Source organism: Aplysia californica, unplaced genomic scaffold (assembly GCF_000002075.1).
Source record: "Aplysia californica isolate F4 #8 unplaced genomic scaffold, AplCal3.0 scaffold01121, whole genome shotgun sequence".
In the NCBI taxonomy this organism is placed as follows: Eukaryota; Metazoa; Mollusca; class Gastropoda; order Aplysiida; family Aplysiidae; genus Aplysia; species Aplysia californica.
Window position 1 is genome coordinate 122,043 of NW_004798391.1, and position 4,268 is coordinate 126,310.

Consider the following 4,268-nt stretch of genomic DNA (forward strand, 5'->3'; position numbering starts at 1 on the left):
AGACATTCTCGGCTTTCCGGGAAGCATACAGTGCAAGCAGCTGATTAAGCGCTCAAACACTAACAAACTGACAAGATCTTTCGCTGTCTATAGCCGGGTACCCATTCCCATCTGGGTGAAGTGAGGACAATTCGTGTAAAGTGCCTTTCCCGAGGACACAACGTCGGGCCCCTGACGAGATTCGAACCCACGACCTTATGGTTGCTAGTCCGAGAGCCTAACCACTAGGTTACTCTAAAACGAAAAAAATAAATAAATGGAAATGACACTCAATCAATTGTCTGTTTGTCCTTGGAACAAAACGAGCAATAAGACAGAAAGAGCTAGCTTGTCAAGAAACCAATCAAGCTACACATCTCCAGCTATTCAGCATACGGCTCCCTTAACCCAGGCTAGTGTCAGGGCGAGTAAAGAACAGTACTTCTTCTAGGCCCGCGAAGACCCCCCGCAGTCATGTTCTGCATACCAAGTCAGAAACTCCGTCCCTTCTGGCATTACGTGACGTCATCTCAACCTCTCTGCAACAAGACACTGGTCGTGACATACACTCCAATTCCTCGTGGGCCTCAACGAAGTTGTTCATTGGCTCATAATCCGTCAAATCCCTCCCCCTTTTCGCGCCGACTAATCACGGAGATCTCCGGGAGAGCACGAAGTTCTTTGCTGGTGGCGGCGACTTTTGGACTTATCGGGAAATCCTACAGGCACTATCTGTTGTTTATACTAGGATAACAGCGAGGACACAAGAATCCATTTTACACGGATTTCAGGTTATCTATCTATCTATCTATCTATTTAAGGTTATCTATCTATCTATCTATCTATCTATCTATCTATCTATCTATCTATCTATCTATTTCAGGTTATCTATCTATCCATCTATCTATCTATATGTTATATAATATTTTGTTCCCAAGTTTTGTTTTGTTTTTTACATCTAGATCTGTACTTTTAAAATCAACGAAGAGCAACGTTACCACAAGAAAAGAAAACAACACGCATAAAAATAAAAAAAACCCACTCCGTCAATATTTCCGAGACGAAATCTGAAGAACCATAAAATTATATTACGGCGTGTTCGTGTGTGGCAGAAATATGAAGAGACCGAAAAAAATAAAAAAAGAGATTACCCAATAAACAAGATTCGATTTGATTGTATGGCAAAGCGCTCAAGACGGGCCCGTTTCAAATATAGTTAGGCCCCCTACTTCTCGCAAATAAATGTCACTCTGGCATCGGGAGGGACCTTCACAAGGAAGATGGTTTGGGCCTGGGGGAGGGGACGGGGGGAGGGGGCAGGGAGGGGAGAGTTTGTGTCTCAAGCCGCGTGAGACAAGAGACAACAAGACGGTTGTTCATTTTCTGCTCTGTCGAAGTCAAAGTCGAAGTCACAGTTGCTGAAGTAACGTGTCTACGTGACGATTATACTTATCACTGCTCGTCTGTATCAGATGAAAGAGAATTCAGATATGCGTATTTGTCTTTATACCTTCTTTTTCTATTTCTAGTAAGTGTTCTAAGAAGAAGAAGATGAAAAGAGGGAGGAGAAGAAAAGGAAAATAAGAGCACCAACAGTTGCAACAACAAAACTGACAACAGCAGGCAGCAATAGAACAAAACAAAAATCCCAGTACCAATGAAGGCAACAACGACAGCAGCAATACAACCAACAACAACAGTAAAGATATAAGAAATGACAACAGCAACGACAAAACCAACAACAACAGTAAAGATATAAGAAATGACAACAGCAACGACAAAACCAACAACAACAGTAAAGATATAAGAAATGACAACAGCAACGACAAAACCAACAGCAACAGTAAAGATATAAGAAATGACAACAGCAACGACAAAACCAACAACAACAGTAAAGATATAAGAAATGACAACAGCAACGACAAAACCAACAACAACAGTAAAGATATAAGAAATGACAACAGCAACGACAAAACCAACAACAACAGTAAAGATATAAGAAATGACAACAGCAACGACAAAACCAACAACAACAGTAAAGATATAAGAAATGACAACAGCAACGATAAAACCAACAACAACAGTAAAGATATAAGAAATGACAACAGCAACGACAAAACCAACAACAACAGTAAAGATATAAGAAATGACAACAGCAACGACAAAACCAACAACAACAGTAAAGATATAAGAAATGACAACAGCAACGACAAAACCAACAACAACAGTAAAGATATAAGAAATGACAACAGCAACGATAAAACCAACAACAACAGTAACGATATAAGAAACGACAACAGCAACAATAAAACCAACAGCAACAGTAACGATATAAGAAACGGCAACAGCAACGATAAAACCCGCACCAACAGCTAAGGCAAAAGCAACAACAGCAGGAGCAGCAGCAGAAGCAACAACAACAACAACAACAACAACAACAACAACAACAACAACAATAAATAAAACAACAACAACAGCAACAATAGGTGGTGGCATCTCTTCGGGGAGGATTCAGGAGGTTTGACTGCCTCACCCGCCACCCAAGAGAGGACTGGTGGTGGTCCTGGCGAAGAGCAAGCTCTTCGGGGCTCCAAACTTTTCGAACGGATAGGCTACCGCACACACACACAACAACAACAACAGCAACAACAACACAACATTCCGTCGACTGTGCCATCACCAAGCATTAGTAGACTGAACAAACGCGGTTACCAGTGACTTTAAGCATTAAACGTTTCTATTAAGAATATCTTTTTGAAAAATAAAAGTTGATGCTTCGTAGAGTTCCGAAATCAAGGTTACCCTAAATCTTGAAAATGTGTTCGAAGCCAACCAGGTAACCACCGGAAAGAAATCACATAATTACAAAGAAAGTAATTGGGTTCGGAGTCGATTCCTACGATTCCTAGCTTTCAATAATTAGGAACTTTGCAGCCCAGCACTATTAGACAACCAGCATACTATTACACAAAAGGTGAGAGAGACCTACCTGGTCCCTGCAGCTCTCTGTCAGACGTCCAGGCTGTCCTAGTGGGATGTGAAGGTCACGTGATGAGGGTATCTGGAGGGACGACACAGAGAATGAGGCTGTTAGTTTTTGTTTTAGTAAGAGTTTTACAGCATTTGCAACACAATAAAGTCTTAAAGAGGGGAGAAAGGACGATATAATTTTTTTTTATAGGAAAGAAGGAGCAAACCACACCAGAGCACCCGCCAACCACCCCCTGCTGTTAGTTTGGCAGCTAATTTAACAGATGATATGAACATGGCGATAATGATGGTGATGATAAGTCAGGCCACAGGGACTTGATAACGATTTAGTAAGCTAAAAAAAAGAACACGCTGATCTCCATGAATTCCTTAACTGTCTACTTGAAACAAAGCTAAAGGCGAACGAAAAAGAAAATACTTAAAGAAATTCTCGTGATCTTAAAAAAGCTTCGCTGTGCATATGGATCTGATTTCAATTCCCAACCAAGTGTTTTTGAATTTGAGTTACTTCTGGAGGTTTGGGACTCATTAAGACTCTCCGCCTACTAGTCTCTACCCTGTCGATGACAGATTTCTACCTTATTATAAAGTTGTATCTGACAGTTTTACCCGTTTTGAGCTACAAAGACCATGAGGTTAGATTTCTCTATCAGAATTGTAAGATTATTCAGACTTGTTATCAAGAAATTCAAAGAATGACATTCGCAAAAGCTTGACATTTTGTGAAACTCAGAATTTTTAACGTGAAATTTCGCCAAACTAGGTACCATACTGAGCAAATAGAACGTTGCAATTCTAGGGTAGTGAGATGTTAAACCATAACTCACGAAAAAGAAATAATATGTATAATTTCGTTGAAAAATGAATATAATCAAACCAGAACCATTCCCGACTTTTTTCAGCTCTGTCAAGCTGTGTGATATAAAGGTTAGGCTTTGCCTCGTACCCAGAAGATATCAGTTCGATTCCCCGGAGAGGAAGATAGCGTATCGCGTATCTCCATCTTCCTGCAGGCGTCAAATCTGCCCGTCCTCTTCTCTGCTAATCGACGTAAATTGCCTTGATGCGGGCGTAAACTTTTCCCCTTTTCTTTTGCAGCCAGATCCAGCAACTTGCGGATGACCAATCATGAATGAGGGATGGGCTGTTACCAGAGGCAATGCCACCGCTTCCAAAACCAGCGTTATGTTAATGAGGTCATCAACCACTGCCCTGACCATCAGCGTTATGTTAATGAGCTAATCTGGTTTCTGTCCCTTGTTAAGCTGCAAATAGCCACATCTATACCACCCCCTCCT

General features: G+C 41.0%; 1 protein-coding gene across 1 annotated transcript in view; it reads right to left on the reverse strand.

Moving 5' to 3' along the window:
- LOC101861172 overlaps positions 1-4,268 on the reverse strand; it is a gene marked incomplete at its 5' end in the record, with an annotated part of 142,597 nt that overhangs the window by 115,043 nt on the left and 23,286 nt on the right. Inside the window, 1 exon segment of the mRNA XM_013090044.2 lies at positions 2,969-3,040. Coding sequence (XP_012945498.1) covers positions 2,969-3,040 — 72 coding nt within the window.